Here is a 22,746-nt window from a genome sequence, read left to right on the forward strand (position 1 = left end):
CTATGACCTGCCTCACTTCCATTCTTACCTTTGACATACCACATCCACTAGCAAGCCCAACTACATACAACAAAAATGACAGAAAAAACTAATATAACTTATTCACTACAAATATACATATTTTATCTTCTTCTGATTTGTTCTCTTCACAATCTTCTCTAGTTCCACCCTTGAAATTCCTGGAATTTACTCTGTTCTACCTCGAAAAGGCTTTAGATGTGTAACATGTACTATCGTAGTTCATATTTACTGGCAAAGTAGTCTCCACTAACAGGGTCCTTTATACCTTGTGATGAACTCTTTCATCTTCATTTTCATCACGTAAGGACTGCATAACGTCACCCATTGTCCTACTTTATGTTGTGGTAAACTTGTTGTTCATTTCACTGATTCCTTCTAGTTCTCTAACGCCTTTGTGTTTGCCATCTGTACTCATTTCCTTATTTCTCGTACTGTTTTGACAACCTCATGGATGGACTCCCCATCGTTATCTCTCTTTTCCTCTACAAGATGGAATGGTGATAGCATTTTCTGATCATACACCACCTCATATGGGGACAAACAGTACTCGTGTGTACTTTGAACGAGAGAATGAGATGCTGACACAACATACTTTACATACGTTCCCAGTTGCCATGCTGTGCTTTCATGTAGTAACATAACAGGTTACAGTTGTTCTATGTACCTGTTCCATTCTACCATTGACCTGTGGATTCTTACACTAGTCTGTAGTTACCTTACCTGGCACTCCAAACTTCGACATCCTGTTGTTAACCATTGCCTGTGTGATTGTCACTTCCTAGTGGTTTGGCATAGCAACCAGCACCATGTACCATAAAAAGGGATCTGTAATTGTTAATACAAAGCAGTTTCCTGCTGCTTTACATTTGATTGGTCCTCGTATGTCAATCTCAAGCATTTCAGAAGGTTTCAGTGCTTCTAGTAGCCTCTGCAATGGCACTTGTATATGATTCAAGTCAGCTTGTTGTGCACACTACATGCAATTTCTAACATGTTGATTGACATTTGCTTTCTTTTGCTTCCGCCAGTATCTCTCAGGTACCCTCCAGTTTGTTGCTCTCTCCATGGTTCAAATGGCTCTTAGCACTATGGGACTTAACTGCAGTGGTCATCAGTCCCCTAGAACTTAGAACTACTTAAACCTAACTAACCTCAGGACATCACACACATCCATGCTCGAGGCAAGATTCCAACCTGCGACCGTAGCAGTCGTGCCTAGAACCGCTCAACCACTCCGGCCGGCACACACTCCATGAGCAGGTAATGTGTGATCATATGCTCCCTTTAAAATCTGTGTCTTAAACTTCACTGTTAGTACTTCCCATGGCCCTAGCCTTGTTTCCATACAAACCAGTCTGTCACATGTGCTAAACTGTGATTTGGTCCTGTATTGTTTACTATCAGTGTCAGTGCTCTGAGCTGCCTGCCACTCCACAAGACAATGGTCCAGATCTTTCAACACTACTTCCTTCCTGCTTAATGGATCTACATTCCTGTGCTTATCCCCTGCCTTGTTTACTACCATACTCAGGGCCCACTTTGTCAGCCTGCTAAATGGGTCCTTCAGTCCCAATAATCACTTCAAAGCTGTGTGGTTGGCCACTATGTGTAATTTTTTTCCCACAAAAGCAACATCTAAATACATGACATCATACAATGAGCTTCAACATCTCTTTTTCTTTCATTGACTGGTTCTTCTCCACTGCATTCAGCTGTCTCGATGCAAAGGCTACAGGATCATCTTCACCATTAATTTCCTTGCTTAAGACATGTTCCAGAGCATGATTAGATGTATCTCATGAAAGAATAAACTCTTACTGATTGTCTGGAAATACTAGAAACGGGGTTGATGTCAAAACTTCTCTTAATTCTAGCAGAATGGAGGTCCTTTGGTGCACCTGTACACACCCTTCTTGACTTGTCAGTGACACCCCATCAGAAAATTATCAGATGCCCCCTGCTCAGCTTCTTATAACATAACTGCATTTGCTGCATCACATTGCCCTAACTCCTATGTGTATTCATTACATTTCCATATCCTGCCACTGAGATATCCCACAGTTTCTCCAGACCTCTTCATAATAGCACTCAACTGCTCTCAAAAATACGTCACACTATTCTGTTCTTTGCAGCTTTGAAAAAAAAAAACCTTCTCCATATACTCAAAGTTAGCTACATTTTTTAATGCCTCCATAAAGCTTACATGTTTTCAGTTCCTCCATTAATCGCAGTTTTGCTACTCCCAATGATTGACTCTCTCTCTACCACGCAACTCCACTGATTTCTTAATGTCCTTTAAAAATTACCTCACATCCTCAGATGATTTTCCACAAAAAGGAAAAAGTAATTGTGTGGCAGCTTGATCCACCTCATGTCGTGGTACCTGAAGCAATGCTAACTGCTCATCCCAAGCTACCTTTTCTAACAGCACCTTTACTATTTCTGGCTCTAAACAGTCATTACAAACTAGTATTTACATCATATCATGAGCCATCTAGACTCTCTACACTTACTTGAAATACGACCATATCGATGACACGTATAACAGGTTAGAGGAACTTACTCCAAGGATGGCACAGTGTGACCAAGAAGTTACATTGTGTACATCTTACAGACACCAATTACTGCTTTCTCAGTTACCCTTTAACTCAGAAAAGTTAGTCAACTCCTCAGGCCTAAGCAATGTAACCTTTAAATTACAATGACATTTACGCCTCACTTCCATGTCTATGACACCCTCCAAAACATAACCAAATGGTTCATCACACACCACACCATGTTGGCACTGTAGGTGGTGGTTCAGACATCATGCTGAGTAAGATGATGCTGCATATTCTGATATCAAACTATAGTGCCCTCGGAGTGCAGGGAGGGGCAGCTATGAGCCAGGATGACGTGAGCAGGTGGTTGATGCAAGGTGGGAGCCTGCAGGTGCATGTGGAGAGTGAACCACTGCCCCTGGGCAGAAATAGGCTGTGCTGCTGAATTATACATGTGATGGACTGTTGTTCTAAGTCTGGGAGGGACTTACTGTGCAGAGCTGTTGCCCTGCCATGACCTCAAACCAGTGACTTCTGCTGGAAAGTCCATGTGGCAACCTCATCTGGCATAGCTCTATCATCCTGGTAGAACTGTGAGACTGAAAATAATTTCGTTAGAAAACTTCTGTAGTTGTAGATTGCAGTGGTATGTTTGTTTTACGTATGCACCACTTTCACTCACATATTCTAAAACACCACTGTCACTGTCAGTGTAGAAATCTGCATTGCCCCTTGTTGCATGAGTCTGTGCAGTACTGCTGGGTCTGCTGTTTCAGCAAACTAACCTGCCTTGCAACACTGCATTACCCTTGTTGAATTATTAAAGTGACAATATTCTTCATTCTTTGCTGTCAATGCTGCTCCAATATCTCATTCAGGCTCACCCTGATATGCCCATGTATGTTATATCAGCATAAGCCTTCTTAAGTATGTACAAGATAACAAGTACAGCTGCAACTACTTTTGGGCTACCACTGTCTGCCATGAAATCTTACCACAGTGATTCACACTGATAGGAACTTCCTGACTCTGCATTGAGTGTCATAGAAAATCTGTGTGTCCAGGACAGAGAGGTATGTTAATTTGCAAGAAAGATTTTAACACAGCTTGTCATTTGCTTAATATTCATTTTTAAACTTAACTGAGAAGTTTCTTGTGTTAAGGATGTTCAGAAACTGTTTCTGGGCTACCAGTCTGTTTCTTCTGCTGTCTGTCTGGCTGTCACTTGGAAATGATATTGGAAGATTTATGATGTTACAATATCTAATGTATATCATCAGTGGGAAACACTGTTCTGATTGATTATATTGTCAGGTACCCTTATTTCTTGTGATTATTTTATCACAAAGTTGCAGAAGACACTGCCATGATACAAGATGTTCATAAGTTGAAAAATGAGTATGTCTTTGTCCTCTGCCATTGCATTTTTTAGTGAAGTGTGACCACAACAAACAGCATGGAAAGATGAAATATTATATCTATGCTTTCTAAGACAACTTGTATAATATAAGGTGAGATTTATTTTTACTAAACTAAATTTCATGATCTTAAGATGTTTAAAATAGATCCAGCCAGTTTACAGCACCTTATTTTTGTGTTAGGATTTCTACATATCTTAAATTAGGAATGTTGTAGAACCTGAGTTGTTAGTCTCAATGTGAGACCCTACAAGAATATCTGGAGAAGAGTCTAAGAACAATATAAGTTACTACAAAGGTGCAGCATAGCCCAGCATTCTGTCAATGACCAATCAGGAAACATGAGAGAGAAATTACCTGACTAACTTCCACATCTACATTAACAGAGACTCTTGCAAACTTCATTTTTGGAATTAGCTTCTATTCTTGTTTCAGTCTCTGCTCGGTTCATGTAGTTTGAAACTGTCAAGAGCAGATTGCTTGTCGTCTATCCATAATATAGTCTTCAGTGTAAAATGCCATATGCTCCTTAGAAGATCTTCAAATTATTCCACTATCCCCCATTTCTCATAAAACTGGTATTCAGGATATATTCATCTCTCCTGGAGGGTCCATTTCAATAAGCACAGCCTTTCTTCAATTGCATTTACCTCTCTCTGTTATCCCTGATACGACTCTTGACTTCATCCTGTCTACAAACCACACTCTGTTCTTTGGATTGTCTGTTATTTATCTTGAGAACCTATTTGACTGTTTGATAAAGAAATGAAGTATGTACATAGAAAGTCTTCTTCTCTCAACACAAGGCTGTGAGGAGCTCTGCCCCCTGCTAATTCTTGAAAAGTTGTATCTGTAAAGAAAACTTCAATAAGTTGCATATTTGTGAAGATATTCCTCAATAACCATGTAGTATAGTATCAAAACCTTATAAGTGCACTAATTTTATCCCTAATGTCCATAAATTTTACGAAATAGTTTTTACTTTTTTATGATGCGAGAGCCAGTGATTATGAAAATAAATACTCATGTAAGGCGCTACTTTTATTTTCAGTGCCTTTGTTTTCAAATTTCGAGCCTTCTCTTTGTTGAATAAGATACCCAATGAACTGTAGCACATAGTAATATTTGTTAAACATTTTTCCTTGGTTTTCAGGTGAACTAACTGTGGAAAACTTCTTCAAAGAGCTATCTTCTAGTTCCACAAATATTGCATCTACAAGGAGTGGACTATCTCCAACAAGCTCTACAGCAGTGCCTGTGATAGACAATATTCTAGTAAGGCTGCAGTCTGCACAAGTTTCTAGAGCAGTAATGACATTAGCAGGCTCACTAGAAATTCAGGTATGTATACACAGCCTAGATTTAAATCATTCTAGAAAATGTATTAAGTATGAGGGTGCTTTGAAAAGTGCTTGGAATCACCATGAGAAGTCAGCACTAGCACAATGAGTTATTCACATGATATTCATTCGACTATTGCCTGTAAACATGTGCCACATCAGTGCTCTTGGAAGAGAGCTGTGGCAGTGACTTGGCTCTGTTTTTGTTCTGGCATAGTGATTTTTGAAGACGGAAAAAACGAGATTCGAGCAGTGATTAAGTACTTCATATAGAAATGTATGAAAGCAAAGGACATTCATGCTGATTTCTGGAATACGCTGGTGGAACTCTGCTCCTTCATATTTAACTGTTGCCAAGTGGACAAATGAATTTAAATTTGGTTGAGAGAGCTTAGATAATGATCTGCGCAGGGGTCATCCAAGATGTGTCGCTACTCCAGAAATCATTGCAAAAGCGCACAAAATGGTCATGGAGGATTGCTGATTGAAAGTGCATGAAATTGCTCACACTTTCCAGATTTCATCTGAAAGGGTATGTCACATTTTAGCTGAAGAATTAGAAATGAAAAAAATTATCTTCAAGATGGGTGCCACAACTCTTGACTCTGGATCAAAAGTGTGCCATTGCCATGGCAAAATTACATGCACTAAGGTATGAATTGTTGCCACACCCACCTTATTCACCTGATGTAGCTCCATCATAAGATAATAAACCAATAAAGATTTTTTAAAAGTGTAATTTGGATTTCAATTTTTGCATCTCACTGTTCCCACTCTTGCCCTTCATAATGTTGTACACAATTCTATAATGTTAAACAGTCTCACTATTCAAATGGTGATTTCATCATTCGTAAACTACTCAATTGAATAGTAACATTTTTCCACCAGGAGATCATATAGTTTTCTCTTCGGTGAACCCTTCTCCATCGTCAGTACATCTCTACCCTTGAGTTTATTGTAAATTATCTTCCCCATGTACTGGGATGTCTGCTGGTAGAGTTTTAAGTGATGTTGTGAAAGCATGAAATTTTCTTTGTGTTTAATATTGTACATATGTTTGAAATTGTTTTCTTCTGTTAGCTCATGGTTGATATGTAAAAAGATGATAATTTCAAGTATATACAATGCAGGGATAGATAATATTTTAGGTTCTTGAATAATGGAGAGCAAGATGTTCTTGGAGGGGCAGCACACATTTTTCTAACAATTTGTTTTTGAAGTAGCATGATTCATGACATGTAGCTTGAATTTTCCAACAAATTAAACCATATCTAATTTTGCATTCAAAGTAACTGTAGTGCACAACTTTTCTGCAGTTTATGTCTGTTATACCAGATAGTACATCCACTGCAAAGACAAGGCTGTTTAATTTTCTATTTCAATAATCTATATGTGCTTGCCAGCTTAGATTTTTATCCAAGTTTAGTCCCAAGAATGTAATGGACTGAGCTTTGTCCATAAGTTGATTTTTACGTACAATACTGATGTCACTGATTTTTGATTGTTTGGTTCTAAATTGTCTAAACAAGGTCTTTGAAAAATTAAGTTTAAGGCCATTTTTGGAACCATGTATCTAGGTTGTTTAGTGTGTTTATAACACCATCTGAAATCTCTCCCACGTTTGTTTTTCAAGGGGTACAGAAGTGTCATCAGCAACATGACTGGCTTGGCAATGATATTAAGAGGTAAATCATTTATGTAAAGGAGAAACAATATTGGCCATAAGATTGAGTCTTGAGGGACTCCTTGTGATATTGTATCTCACTGGCTTTAGGCTTATTCTTATGTCCTAAAATGAACTTATTATTTGACATTCTTTTAGCAGCTTTAACAGCACTTTTAAATATAACTTTATAATGTCTCACATAGTCAACAAATTCAGGGTTCTTTTTGTGTTTCATTTCTTTATGTAGCTCTTGTTTTTGAGCATTAGATTGGTGCCAGATCCTAGGTGGGAATGATTCATTGAAGACCTCTAGAAAACTTCTTAGAAAATCATCAAAGTTCTCAGTGCTTGACACACTATTATTTATGGCCTATTTCACTGCATCTATCTTGTCATGGAATAGGTCCAAGTTATTTTTACTAAAGTCTCTTTTCATAAAACCTTTCTTAACATTGGTTTATTTTTTTCTGGCAGCTGAATAACAATGCAGAATGGTCAGAAATTCATTGGTCTAAACAGTACTGATTTTCACTGTTGAACACGTAATTTGTTAAGATGCGGTCTACACAAGTAGCTGAATTGGCATTTTCTGTAGTGAATTCAAAAAAATTTAGTTTAAAACCAGAGTTCTGAATTATGTCAAGAAACTGTTTTGAGCCACTGTGTAGACTTATCTCATTTACATTAAAATCAGCTTCTATGATGATGTTTTTCCTCCTTTCTTTCTTAAGTTTATCAAGAATACACTGGAGTTTGGACAAGGAAGTTTTAGTTACTGCACTTCCTGGAATTCTGTAAATGCTCATATAAGCAGACAGCTTTGATATTTTTGCTATGATTGAGGGCAATTTTTAGTTCTTCAATTTTGATACTGTCTGCCTTTAGACCACTTATATTCCAATGCATTAAATGATTTTTTTCACTTTCCTTTATCTGTCTAAGTGCAGATTTTTGTACATTTCTTACCTCAATGTTTTCTTCATACCAGTTACTAGTAATAATCCTTCGGGTGGGCTGGTGGTGAGACTCTTCTCTTGTTAAGGAGACTGGTGACTCCTGTTGCTTCTGCTGTTGTTGATGTCATTTCCATTATTGGTGTTGCTTTTTTCCTTCAGCTCACTTCATTAGACACTGCAGCTGGTGCTGTTTCTTCCTCACTCATTTCCACAGGAGAGGCTGGAACTGCTGCTGCTGTTTTCAGTCCGCTAGCATAACTTTTCCTGTGACATATTCTTTGTGTGGTATCTGCTGTTGACACTGTATATATGTACTGTCAGTCTCTACATCTACATCTACATCTACATTCATACTCCGCAAGCCACCCAACGGTGTGTGGCGGAGGGCACTTTACGTGCCACTGTCATTACCTCCCTTTCCTGTTCCAGTCGCGTATGGTTCGCGGGAAGAACGACTGTCTGAAAGCCTCCGTGCGCGCTCTAATCTCTCTAATTTTACATTCGTGATCTCCTCGGGAGGTATAAGTAGGGGGAAGCAATATACTCGATACCTCATCCAGAAACGCACCCTCTCGAAACCTGGCGAGCAAGCTACACCGCGATGCAGAGCGCCTCTCTTGCAGAGTCTGCCACTTGAGTTTGCTAAACATCTCCGTAACGCTATCACGGTTACCAAATAACCCTGTGGCGAAACGCGCCGCTCTTCTTTGGATCTTCTCTATCTCCTCCGTCAACCCGATCTGGTACGGATCCCACACTGATGAGCAATACTCAAGTATAGGTCGAACGAGTGTTTTGTAAGCCACCTCCTTTGTTGATGGACTACATTTTCTAAGCACTCTCCCAATGAATCTCAACCTGGCACCCGCCTTACCAACAATTAATTTTATATGGTCATTCCACTTCAAATCGTTCCGCACGCATACTCCCAGATATTTTACAGAAGTAACTGCTACCAGTGTTTGTTCCGCTATCATATAATCATACAATAAATAAAGGATCTTTCTTTCTATGTATTCGCAATACATTACATTTGTCTATGTTAAGGGACAGTTGCCACTCCCTGCACCAAGTGCCTATCCGCTGCAGATCTTCCTGCATTTCGCTACAATTTTCTAATGCTGCAACTTCTCTGTATACTACAGCATCATCTGCGAAAAGCCGCATGGAACTTCCGACACTATCTACTAGGTCATTTATATATATTGTGAAAAGCAATGGTCCCATAACACTCCCCTGTGGCACGCCAGAGGTTACCTTAACGTCTGTAGATGTCTCTCCATTGATAACAACATGCTGTGTTCTGTTTGCTAAAAACTCTTCAATCCAGCCACACAGCTGGTCTGATAATCCGTAGGCTCTTACTTTGTTTATCAGGCGACAGTGCGGAACTGTATCGAACGCCTTCCAGAAGTCAAGAAAAATAGCATCTACCTGGGAGCCTGTATCTAATATTTTCTGGGTCTCATGAACAAATAACGCGAGTTGTGTCTCACACGATCGCTGTTTCCGGAATCCATGTTGATTCCTACATAGTAGATTCTGGGTTTCCAAAAACGACATGATACTCGAGCAAAAAACATGTTCTAAAATTCTACAACAGATCGACGTCAGAGATATAGGTCTATAGTTTTGCGCATCTGCTCGACGACCCTTCTTGAAGACTGGGACTACCTGTGCTCTTTTCCAATCATTTGGAACCCTCCGTTCCTCTAGAGACTTGCGGTACACGGCTGTTAGAAGGGGGGCAAGTTCTTTCGCGTACTCTGTGTAGAGTCGAATTGGTATCCCGTCAGGTCCAGTGGACTTTCCTCTGTTGAGTGATTCCAGTTGCTTTTCTATTCCTTGGACACTTATTTTGATGTCAGCCATTTTTTCGTTTGTGCGAGGATTTAGAGAAGGAACTGCAGTGCGGTCTTCCTCTGTGAAACAGCTTTGGAAAAAGGTGTTTAATATTTCAGCTTTACGCGTGTCATCCTCTGTTTCAATGCCATCATCATCCCGGAGTGTCTGGATATGCTGTTTCGAGCCACTTACTGATTTAACGTAAGACCAGAACTTCCTAGGATTTTCTGTCAAGTCTGTACATAGAATTTTACTTTCGAATTCACTGAACGCTTCTCGCATAGCCCTCCTTACGCTAACTTTGACATCACTTAGCTTCTGTTTGTCTGAGAGGTTTTGGCTGCGTTTAAACTTGGAGTGAAGCTCTCTTTGCTTTCGCAGTAGTTTCCTAACTTTGTTGTTGTACCACGGTGGGTTTTTCCCGTCCCTCACAGTTTTACTCGGCACGTACCTGTCTAAAACGCATTTTACGATTGCCTTGAACTTTTTCCATAAACACTCAACATTGTCAGTGTCGGAACAGAAATTTTCGTTTTGATCTGTTAGGTAGTCTGAAATCTGCCTTCTATTACTCTTGCTAAACAGATAAACCTTCCTCCCTTTTTTTATATTCCTATTAACTTCCATATTCAGGGATGCTACAACGGCCTTATGATCACTGATTCCCTGTTCTGCACTTACGGAGTCGAAAAGTTTGGGTCTATTTGTTATCAGTAGGTCCAAGATGTTATCTCCACGAGTCGGTTCTCTGTTTAATTGCTCGAGGTAATTTTCGGATAGTGCACTCAGTATAATGTCACTCGATGATCTGTCCCTACCACCCGTCCTAAACATCTGAGTGTCCCAGTCTATATCTGGTAAATTGAAATCTCCACCTAAGACTATAACATGCTGAGGAAATTTATGTGAAATGTATTCCAAATTTTCTCTCAGTTGTTCTGCCACTAACGCTGCTGAGTCGGGAGGTCGGTAAAAGGAGCCAATTATTAACCCAGCTCGGTTGTTGAGTGTAACCTCCACCCATAATAATTCACAGGAACTATCCACTTCTACTTCACTACAGGATAAACTACTACTAACAGCGACGAACACTCCACCACCGGTTGCATGCAATCTATCCTTCCTAAACACCGTCTGTACCTTTGTAAAAATTTCGGCAGAATTTATCTCTGGCTTAAGCCAGCTCTCTGTACCTATAACGATTTCAGCTTCGGTGCTTTCTATCAGCGATTGAAGTTCCGGTACTTTACCAACGCAGCTTCGACAGTTTACAATTACAATACCGATTGCTGCTTGGTCTCCCCATGTCCTGACTTTGCTCCGCACCCTTTGAGGCTGTTGCCCTTTCTGTACTTGCCCGAGGCCATCTAACCTAAAAAACCGCCCAGTCCACGCCACACAACCCCTGCTACCCGTGTAGCCACTTGCTGCGTGTAGTGGACTCCTGACCTATCCAGCGGAACCCGAAACCCCACCACCCTATGGCGCAAGTCGAGGAATCTGCAGCCCACACGGTCGCAGAACCGTCTCAGCCTCTGATTCAGACCCTCCACTCGGCTCTGTACCAAAGGTCCGCAGTCAGTCCTGTCGACGATGCTGCAGATGGTGAGCTCTGCTTTCATCCCGCTAGCGAGACTGGCAGTCTTCACCAAATCAGATAGCCGCCGGAAGCCAGAGAGGATTTCCTCCGATCCATAGCGACACACATCATTGGTGCCGACATGAGCGACCACCTGCAGATGGGTGCACCCTGTACCCTTCATGGCATCCGGAAGGACCCTTTCCACATCTGGAATGACTCCCCCCGGTATGCACACGGAGTGCACATTGGTTTTCTTCCCCTCTCTTGCTGCCATTTCCCTAAGGGGCCCCATTACGCGCCTGACGTTGGAGCTCCCAACTACCAGTAAGCCCACCCTCTGCGACCGCCCGGATCTTGCAGACTGAGGGGCAACCTCTGGAACAGGACAAGCAGCCATGTCAGGCCGAAGATCAGTATCAGCCTGAGACAGAGCCTGAAACCGGTTCGTCAGACAAACTGGAGAGGCCTTCCGTTCAGCCCTCCGGAATGTCTTTCGCCCCCAGCCACACCTTGAGACGACCTCCCACTCTACCACAGGTGAGGGATCAGCCTCAATGCGGGCAGTATCCCGGGCAACCACAGTCTTAGTCCGATCGGGGGATGCGAGGGACGAGCTGGCCGTCCCCCACAAACCCCCATCCGGACCCCCACAGTGATGCCCATTGGCAACAGCCTCAAGCTGTGTGACCGAAGCCAACACTGCCTGAAGCTGGGAGCGAAGGGATGCCAACTCAGCCTGCATCCGAACACATCTCTGAGTGATTTTTGGTTCTGTTTCTGAGGTTTCTGTCACAAAGGTAAATGGTCCACTTCCAGTCTTGAGAGATGTCATCTCTGTTACCACACACTTTTTATTTATAGAATTAGACACAACACATTTGTCATGAGAGGTATCCTGCTTTGAGCATAATTTTTGATGTACTATTTCTAAAATCTTGCAAATAATGAATTTCTTTCCCAGTCTCTTGACACGGAGGCTGTGATTTGTGTGGAATCTTCTTTCAAGTTCACTTATATCCATGAATGTTGCATTTTTAAACTCTCTGAAGATATTGTGAACATCTTTCTTTGCTTTTTGTACCTCTTCAATTATGCAGAACCAGTTTGGTAGGTCATGGTGATGTGCAACTGAAAAAATGAAATCATTTTGGTTTCTGAACTCAAGCAATAGTAGATAGTTGGCAATAATCACTATGTGGATGATGTGGCCTATTCTACACCATATTTTAAATCTATGAGACGATGCTATGCTGATTGTATTTATATGTTTTGACGATGCCAATATGGCCGTATCACTTTAGGACATGGTGTAAAAAAGATCTGAAGATGGTCATTACAGACTGAAACCGGTCATCGTCTAAAGAATTCATTGGTGATCAGAGACTGGTAATAATTTGTGTGGGTGTATTTTATTGTGTATTGACACCGGGGCCCTAGAAACAACGGAAAGGCTTCGTCCTGCCATAGCCCTCAGTGGTTCACAACCCCACAACAGGCCACAGCAGTCTAGCCACCCCACCACCACCCCACACCGAACACAGGATTATTGTGTGGTTCGGCACCCAGTGGACACCCCCCCCCCTACCCCCCTCCCCATACCCCTGGGGAATGTCTCATCCCAGACGAGTCTAACCTCAAATGTTTGTGTGGTAGAGTAATGGTGGTATATGCGTACGTGCAGACAGTGTTTGCACAGCAATCGCAGACATAGTGTAACTGAGGCAGGATAAGGGGATCCAGCCCACATTCACTGAGGCAGATGGAAAACCACCTTAAAAACCATCCACAGGCTGGCCGGCACACTGGACCTCGACACAAATCCGCCTGGCATTAGACCGTGCGGCTAGCCAGGTGGGCAATTTGTATGGGTAATAAATGGAATGATAAAATAAGCTCAGTCACAAGTGAAAGAGGTGGCAGACTTAGATTCATGGGCAGCACACTCAGCAAAGCCAGTCTGTCTCCAAAGAAGACTGCTTATAAGTCACTTATACGTCCCATACTAGAATATTGGCCAAGTTGATGGAACCCATACCAAATAAGACAAACAACTGATATTGGACCTGTATAAAGGAATGTGGCACAGATGATCACAGATTTGTTTGAGTAAGTGGAGAAAATCACAGAAGTTAAAAATACTGCTTGAAAATAGATGCCAATTACTCATTGAATGCCTACTTACAAAGTTTCAATAACCAGTACATATTGTACAAAAATTTCTTTGGTGACTGTTCAGAACATTGTGTAAAACATGCACAAAATTTAACAGTAGGCAGTGTTGCAATAAACTAATGAAATGGTAATGAGAACTTGGTCTGCTTTTAAAATACTCTGCAAGACAATCCAACCATTAACTTGACAAATTTTTGCACTCTACACCTTGTAGTCTACAGGCTAGCAGTATGCAATGAGTATTTTGTAGGTGATGTGATCTCTCAGGTTTTCTTGGTGTGACTGATTTATGATGTTCTTCTCTGTGTTATGCTGAAACAGTAACTCAACAGAACACGTAGAAACTCGCCACTAATTTTTGGCTGCCACTGGTTTGTTACAGTGGTACTTCAAATATATAGAGAACTACATTTATTCATTTCATTTAAAATTTCAGTTTTATATATTTTGAAATTCCAAATCAATATTGTTATTAAGTTGAGAAACATGAGAAGAAAATAAGAGGAATGGAAAAAATTATAACTGGTGAGAATTTTCTTTTACCTCTTTTTGTGTAAGTAGTTTGTCATCTATTTCTTCTTGTTCTACTAGTTGAAAATGGCAGCAGTTAAGAAGCCTTTGTGTTTATTGTAAGCACATGATATAACCCAAAATTCTGAACTTTGTTGTAGCTGATGGATACATTCTTTACAACTTTACATGGCTTAGCCTTAATAAAGTATGTGTATAACTATATTTTTGCAACTCTAAGTAGGTCTAATTTCATTTATGCAGGAACCAATATTGGAACCACTAAATGCAAGGCTTGACATCAAACGAATGGTTGCCTACCATCATACCATGACTAACTTACCACCCACACCGGGTCCTTATCTACAGCAGCATCGAGATTATCTTCTGTATGATGTGAATGGTGGAATGGAAATTGTACACATCAATCTTGGCCAACGAGATCTTGCAACATTACTTTCAGTATGGAGTGACAATTTGGCTGAAGGAAAATTAATGGGTAATCAGTTAAACTAATTCTTTTTTCTTCATTTTTTCATGTTAAAAAAATTACACTCACTTATGCTGCATGCTTTCTCATTTTTGATAGTATATTTCTGTAATAAATTAGTATTTAGTACAATTTAGTGGATTATAGTTAGAACTTCCTCATTTGTTTCTATTTCTAGCATGGTACTGTATTTATATTTTCAGTTTTTCTTGTCTTACCGTCAGAATTCATTATGAAATGCTATTAATTAAAACAAAAGCAGAAATGTGTGCATGTTTGTGGTTATTACAAGTGAGTTTGAGACACTCTTGATATACAGATTGATTTTATTGCATGAATAATATTTGTTATAAGGATAAGTAATAAATTATCAATCATCATTTCAATAATCTGAAATTCTAAATGTAATGAAAACAGTGAATGAGATAACTGAGCATTGTTTACCGTATATATGAATAAATGAACAGTGAACAGGCACTTTAAATATATGCTGCCTGATGGGCTTTCAAACCAGACCACAGATGGGTAATGAAAGTTAAAAACATGAGAAATTATAGCAACTCCTGTATACCTAGCAATCATCCATCCATCGCTTCATCTTTAAGGTTAGCAATGATCTGTCTCAAGTAGTTATTAATTAATTAATAATACACTAAATCAACTTATTATACAATAACAATTCAATACAAACCATTATAGCATCTTCAAAATGTCAAGAAGTTTCTCTTAGCTCACAGAACAAAGTGTAATATGTTTCATGAAATATGTCTTCCTCTGCTTTCTGAAAAAGAGCAGCAGTCATTCAGAAAAGGACAGTGATGTATCACAGTATTTGTATATTACACATATTTTGTCGATATCTGCTGGTTTTTGTCTGTAGGCATAAGGAGATATCAAAAGACAATCAACTTGTAATATTTTATCTTTAGACACTGAGCCCTCTGTCATCTGTAATGGAATCAGTGACTATTCATTCTTATATTGTAAATATCATCATATACTTTAGGATAAAGTATAATTTGCAAAAAATTCTTCTTCAGCCCACGAATACATCACCCCTAAATTTCATTGTATATAAATGCAAGTAAACATGCATTTTTGAGAATTTTCAGAAGCTGTCATTGTACATTGCGTAATCTGTGAGTAATCTGTAGAAAATCAGTGTTTGTGATTTAGTTGCTGTAACAAATATTCTGACTAACATATTGTGTTACATTTAGTTTTCCTGTAAAGTGTAGTAGTCCTGTATATTATTTACATTTATCATAAATTAATTCTGTATTCAAGTTTGCTAACAACTATAATTAACCTCAAAATGTTATAGGAAACTAGTAATTTTTACTAAAGATTTCTGTGTTGTCTTAATATAAATTCATTTTCTGTATTTGCTTCAATTCTTATAGGGAATTAGCAACTTCTTAGCTCAACAATTAAAAGATTATCTGTGGCTTTAATTTAAAATCAGTTTTTCACTGCCTTGAAATACATTGCACCAGCCAAAATGCAGCCCAACTGTGAATGCTGTTCTCAAACACAGGATGAGTTGGCTGACATTCTTAAGGAGCTGGAAATCACCTTGCTACTGTCAGATGATTGGTAGCTGCTGCAAATAAGTGTGTTGCAAATCTCTTGAGAGTCATCCACCTGTGATACTGGTACCAGAGGTACCTTGAGTATTATCCTCTCCTGTGGATAGTACAGGATCTATTCTTACTTGTCCAATTGAGTATGAGTGGGATGTCAATAGTGGATCTAGGTGACATGTATAGGGTGGAAAGGGACTTAGGAGGACTCAGGGTATCACAGACATGACTGAAAATCTTGGTAGATGCATGCGACCATTGAAATCACAAGAATAAAATTGGCTTTAAAATGGCTAGTTGGTCACAAAAAAATAGTCACAGGATGTTTCTGGATCCTTTTTCGATTCATTACACTTTTTTGTCTCTGCCAATCTTCAGATTACCTGGTGAGAAACATATTTTTTTACAATCTTACAAAAGTACATACATCATACATGTATAAATGGAGCCTCTACACTGAACCACCATACGACAACAAAACCTTCAAGACTTAATGCATACCCTTTGATACAAAGCAAACATACAATATTGACAAGTTTGTCAAATAATGTCAAAAGTGACATAGGTTTTAAAAATCTACACAGCAAAATAAGATTTCACCTAAACATGTGCTATAAACAACCAAGTGAAGTGGCCATTCTCACTTAGGACAACTACACTCATGATCATAAATTAAGGATAATTGCAGAATGTGGTGCCACACAATGTGGCATTACACAAAACTGGTGCTAATAGCATTGGAACATAGGGAACACACACGACACAGATCTGTAAGTCCATAGTATTGGTGATAAGTTGAGAAAACTGTCCCAAAATACATGTGCTACAAAACTCCAGGGTTGGCATACTCTGGATCATGTGGTCGAGCAGCTGCTGGGATATAACTTCCCATTCTTGCACAAGTGCCCGTTGGAGTTCCTGAAGTGATGTAGGGGCATGAAGATGTGCAGCGATACGTCAACTGAGAGCATCACAGATGTGCTCGATGGGGTTTAGGTCTGGAGAACAGGCAGGCCCCTCCGTTCGCCTGATATCTTCTGTTTCAAGGTACTCCTCCATGATGGCAGCTCAGTGGGGCCGTGAATTATCATCCATCAGGGAGAAGCCTGGACCCACTGCACCCCTGAAAAGGTGGACATACTGGTGCAAAATGACGTCCCGATACAGCTGACCTGTTATAGTTCCTCCGTCAAAGACTTGCAGAGGTGTACGTGCCCCAGTCATAATCCCACCCCACACCATCAAACCACGACCTCTATACAGGTCCCTTTCAAGGACATTAAGGGGTTGCTATCTGGTTCCTGGTTCACGCCATATGAAAACCTGGCAAGAATCACTGTTCAGATTCGTCCGTGAACATAACCTGGGGCCACTGTTCCAATGACCATATACTGTGTTCTTGACACCAGGCTTTATGTGCTCTTCTGTGACCAGGGGTCAGTGGAATGCACCTTGCAGGTCTCTGGGTGAATAAACCATGTCTCTTCAGTCATATGTAGACTGTATGTCTGGAGACAACTGTTCCAGTGGCTGCAGTAAGGTCCCAAGCAAGGTTACCTGCCGTACTCCGTGGTCATCTGCGAGCACTGATGGTGAGATATCGGTCTTCTTGTGGTGTTGTACACTGTGGGCATCCCATACTGTAGCACCTGGACACGTTTCCTGTCTACTGTAATTGTTGCCATAATCTTGAGATCACACTTTGTGGCACGCGGAGGGCCCGTGCTATGACCTGCTGTGTTTGACCAGCCTCCAGTTGCCCTAGTATTCTACCCCTCATAACGTCATCAAAATGTGTTCTTTGAGCCATTTTCAACACACAGTCACCATTAGCACATCTGAAAATGTCTGCACACTTACTTGCTTCACCGTACTCTGACATGCACCAACACATCTCTGTGTATGCGGACTGCTGCCAGCACCACCGTGCGACAACCACAGGTCAAATGCACTACATGGTCATACCCCAAGGTGATTTAAGCCCGCAAACTGCCCACCAGAGCATTGTTTCACCATGTGTTAGCATTATCCTTAATTTATGAGCATGAGTGTAGTTGGTGCTATGTGGTGTGCGCTCTGTGGCACTGCCATTGTGGCTGATATGTCATTACAAATATAAATAAAATTATCAATTACAAACTTTGTACAATTTTTCATGAACAGTAATATACGTATTTTCTTTTTAATTTTTTTTTTAATTTTTTTTTTTAATTGAGGAGTCAAGACCTACTTGAATAAAAGGCACCATGAGAACAGAGGCAACTTTCAAGTGACATGCTTTTTAATTAAGCATGTTTATGTAAAACATCAGATTAAAACCTGTGTCATGAGGTAAAGAGTTCAAAATGAACCATGAAGTGTACAAATGTGGCACTGTCGTCATGACTGATACATTGGACAACTTTAATGTAACATGCTTTTTTATTAAGCATCAGACTAAAACCTGTATCATCAGATAAAAAATACAGAATGAACCATAGAACTTACAAATGACCACAAACTAACCAAAAGATGAATGAAAGTGCCAGGCTTTTAGGCTTTTATATGAACGGGTCACAGGCTGTAGACAGTGGTTCTTGAGCAATTTTGACAAGTTGCTGCTGAATAAATAGAGATTAAAACTACGTACAAAACCTGGAAGTTTCATTCATCTTTCAGTTACTTTGTGGTCATCTGTATGTTGTATGGTTTATTTTGTATTTTTTACCTCATAACACAGGTTTTAGAAAATAGAAAGTTTGTAATTGATAATATTATTGCTATTTGCTATAGTAAATCAACCATTATGGCAGCACCATATCTGTATGCTTCATGGTTCATTCTGTATTTTTACTTAATGATACAGGTTTTAGACTGATGTTTTACAGAAATATGCTTAAAGAAAAAGCCTGTCATTTCAAAGTTGCCTCTTTTCTCATAGTGCCTTTTGTTCAAGTGGCCCTGATTCTTAAAAACAATAATAATAATAATAATAATTAAAAAAAAGAATTATTTACTGTTCATGAAAAATTGTACAAATTTTGTAATCAATCAATAATAATATTTCTATTTGTAACGACACATCAGCCATAATGGAAATGCCACATTTGTACACTTTGTGGTTCAGTTTGTGTTTTTTACCTTATGACACAGGTTTTAGTCTGATGTTTCACATAAATATGCTTACTGAAAAAGCATGTCGCTCCAAAGTTGGTTGTCTCTGTTCGCATGGTGCCTTTGGTGCCTTTATTAAATGGACCCATTATTTGGTGTTCATGAAAAATTGTACAAAGTGAAATTTTTGGGTGAAATTTATGTGTATGTTGAAAGAATAGGAAAATTGGAATTGGAGGTCATGTATTTGCCACAGTAGACAAGAAACTCAAATCCATGAAGATAGAAATTGAAGCTGCATGTGATAAATTGGGCAAGACTCAGTATCAGGGGTGGGCCTAAAATTATCACTGGATCCTTCTATTGTGCACTAGACTCATTGCCAGATGTAACCGAAAACATTTTAGAAAACATCAGTTCACTTGTATGTAAGTTCCCCAATCATACTGTAATCACTTGTGAAGATTTTAATCATTTAAAAGTTAACTGGGAAAATTACAGTTTTGTTAATGGTGAGTGTGAATGAGATCCTATGAAAGATTACTAAATGCCTTCTCTGAAAACTACCGAGAACAAGCAGTTTGGAACCCTACTCATAATGAAAATATATTGGATCTAATAGGAACAAATAGACCTGTCCTCTTTGAGTGCCTATGACACGGTTGTGGCAATGTTGGTTACCAAGGTACAAAGGACAACTGAAACAAGCAGGAAGATATATATATTCAGTAAACAAGATAAATAATCAGTAGTGTCATATCTCAGTGAGGAACGTGAAACTTTCAGTGTAGGCAGGAAGATGTAGAGGCTCAAGTTTAAAGGAATAGTTGCCTATGCACTAGATAGAGATGTACCCAGGACAACAGTTTGTAATGGCAGGGAATCTCCAAAGTATGCAGTCACTGTAAAAAAAAGGCTGTCAAGAGAGAAATGTGTGATGCCTTCAGTGACTACCATAGCAGAATGTTGTCAAATGATATTTCACAAAACTGAAAGATATTCTGGTTGTATGTAAAGGCTGTTAGTGGAACCAAAGTTTGTGTGCAGTTCGTAGCAAATGAGACAGGACCTGAAATTGAGGGTAGCAAAGCAAAAGCATCTTCAACTGTTCCTTTAAAAGGAAACCCAGGAGAAATGCCCCAGTTAAATCGTTTTACCACTGAAAAGATGAATTAAATAAGTATTAGTGTCAATGGTGTTGAGAGACAGTTGAAACCATTGAAATTGAACAAAGCTTCATGACCTGATGAAATCCCTGTCAGTTTCTGTACTGAATTTGAAGCTGAGTTAGCCCCTCTTCTAACTATAGTATGTCATAAATCCCTCTAGCAAAAAACCATACTTCTTGACAAAAAGCACAAGTCACACCTGTATGCAAGAAGGCTAGTAGAGGTGATACACAAAATTACCGTCCAACATCATTCACACTAATTTGTTGTAGAATCTTAGAACATATTCTGAGTTCAAACATAATGAGGTATCTTGAACAGAATGATCTCCTCAATGCCAGCCAGCATGGATTCCAAAAACATTGATCATATGAAATCCAATGCACACTTTTCTCACACGAAGTACTGAAAGCTTTGGATCAAGGCAGGCAGGTAAATGCAGTATTTCGTGATTTCTAAAAAGTATTTGACAAAGTACCACACCTACATTTATTGTCAAAAGTATGATCATATGCGGTATCAAATGACATTAGTGACTGGATTCAGGCTTTTTGGTATGGAGGATTTGGCATGTTATCTAGGAGGGAGACACATCGTCAGATGTAGAAGTAACTTTGGGTGTTCCCCAGGGAAGTGTGTTGGGACCCTTGCTGTTCATGTTGTATATTAATGGCCTTGCAGACAATGTTATCTATAACCTCAGACTTTTTGCAGGAGATCCAGCACTTTCTTACATAAACTACATAAACTTTCAGTAAGATCTTGATATCATTTCAAATTGGTGCAAAGATTGGCAACTTGCTTTAAATGTTCAGAAATGTAAAATTGTGCACTTCACAAAACAAAAAAACCTATCACTATAATTTCAATGTGTCACTGTTAGAATCAGCCAACTCTACAAATATCTGGGTGTAACACTTTGTAGGGACATGAAATGGAATGATTAAATAGGTCCAGTTGTCAGTAAAGCAGGTGGTAGACTTCTGTTTATTGGTAGAATAGTGGGGAGGTGCTATCTACATCTACATCCATACTGTGCAAGCTACCTGACAGTGTGTGGCGGAGTGTACCTTGAGTACCTCTATCGGTTCTCCCTTCTATTCCAGTCATGTATTGTTCGCGGAAAGAAAGATTGTCTGTATGCCTCTGTGTGGGCTCTAATCTCTCTGATCTTATCCTCATGGTCTCTTCACGAGATATACGTAGGAGGGAGCAATATACTGCTTGACTCCTCGGTGAAGCTATGTTCTCGAAACTTCAACAAAAGCCCGTACCGAGCTACTGAGTGTCTCTCTAGCAGAGTCTTCCACTGGATTTTATCTATCATCTCCATAACACTTTCGCAATTACTAAATGATCCTGTAACGAAGCGCGCTGCTCTCCATTGGATCTTCTCTGTCTCTTCTATCAACCCTATCTGGTACAGATCCCACACCGGTGAGCAGTATTCAAGCAGTGGGTGAACAAGTGTACTGTAACCTACTTCCTTTGTTTTCGGATTGCATTTCCTTAGGATTCTTCCAATGAATCTCAGTCTAACATCTGCTTTACCAACGATCAACTTTATATGATCATTTCTTTTTAAATCACTCCTAATGCCTACTCCCAGATAATTTATGGAATTAACTGCTTCTAGTTGCTGACCTGCTATATTGTAGCTAAATGATAAAAGATCTTTCTTTCTATGTATTTGCAGCACATTACACTTGTCTACATTGAGATTCAATTGCGATTCCCTGCACCATGCGCCAATTCATTGCAGATCCTCCTGCATTTCAGTAGAATTTTCCATTGTTACAACCTCTCAATATTCTACAGTATCATCCGCAAAGAGCCTCAGTGAACTTCCGATGTTATCCACAAGGTCATTTATGTATATTGTGAATAGCAACGGTCCTACGACACTCCCCTGTGGCACACCTGAAATCACTCTTACTTCGGAAGACTTCTCTCCATTGAGAATGACATGCTGCGTTCTGTTATCTAGAAACTCTTCAACTGGCCTGATAGTCCATATGCTCTTACTTTGTTCATTAAACGACTGCAGGGAACTGTATCAAATGCCTTGCAGAAGTCAAGAAACTCGGCATCTACCTCGGAACCCGTGTCTATGGCCATCTGAGTCTTGTGGGTGATTAGCGCGAGCTGGGTTTCACACGATCGCCTTTTTCGAAACCCATCCTGATTCCTACAGAGTAGATTTCTAGTCTCCAGAAAAGTCATTATACTCGAACATAATTCGTGTTCCAAAATTCTACAACTGATCGACATTAGAGATGTAGGTCTATAGTTCTGCACATGTGTTTGACATCCCTTCTTGAAAATGGGTATGACCTGTGCCCTTTTCCAATCTTTTGGAAT

General features: G+C 39.7%; 1 protein-coding gene across 1 annotated transcript in view; it reads left to right on the forward strand.

The window, feature by feature from the left end:
* LOC126248619 (intermembrane lipid transfer protein VPS13A-like) overlaps positions 1-22,746 on the forward strand; it is a 764,418-nt gene that overhangs the window by 289,461 nt on the left and 452,211 nt on the right. The window contains exons 24-25 of the mRNA XM_049949782.1: positions 5,133-5,320; positions 14,315-14,549. Of these exons, the coding sequence (XP_049805739.1) occupies positions 5,133-5,320; positions 14,315-14,549 (423 nt within the window). The remainder of the gene's footprint in view (positions 1-5,132; positions 5,321-14,314; positions 14,550-22,746) is intronic.

Source organism: Schistocerca nitens, chromosome 3, assembly GCF_023898315.1.
Source record: "Schistocerca nitens isolate TAMUIC-IGC-003100 chromosome 3, iqSchNite1.1, whole genome shotgun sequence".
NCBI lineage: Eukaryota > Metazoa > Arthropoda > Insecta > Orthoptera > Acrididae > Schistocerca > Schistocerca nitens.